The 219-nt window shown below is 73.1% G+C and overlaps 1 protein-coding gene across 1 annotated transcript in view; it reads right to left on the reverse strand.

The window, feature by feature from the left end:
• Positions 1-206, reverse strand: part of DSCAML1 (DS cell adhesion molecule like 1) — a 340859-nt gene extending 340653 nt beyond the window's left edge. Inside the window, exon 1 of the mRNA XM_024751739.1 lies at positions 4-206. Within this exon, the coding sequence (XP_024607507.1) occupies positions 4-206 (203 nt within the window). The remainder of the gene's footprint in view (positions 1-3) is intronic.
• Positions 207-219: the final 13 nt, after the last annotated feature.

Below are 219 nucleotides of genomic sequence, written 5' to 3' on the forward strand. Positions count from 1 at the left end.
AGGAGGAAAGTTACCAGCCACATGCCATAAAGAGGCCCTATTCTCCGGGGAGGTGGTCCTGTGGCCGGCCGTGCGGCAGCGCCTCTCCCCCGCTCAGCGCGCTCCCAGCCGCCCGCACTCCGCGCCCCGCTCTCTCTGCTCCTCAGCCCAGCGCTCGGCGGCGGCGGCGGCGGCTCCTCCCTCCTCGGCTCCCTGGCTCCTGTCATCCGCGGGGCTGGG

Source organism: Neophocaena asiaeorientalis, unplaced genomic scaffold, assembly GCF_003031525.2.
Source record: "Neophocaena asiaeorientalis asiaeorientalis breed wild unplaced genomic scaffold, Neophocaena_asiaeorientalis_V1.1 scaffold479, whole genome shotgun sequence".
Lineage (NCBI taxonomy): Eukaryota > Metazoa > Chordata > Mammalia > Artiodactyla > Phocoenidae > Neophocaena > Neophocaena asiaeorientalis.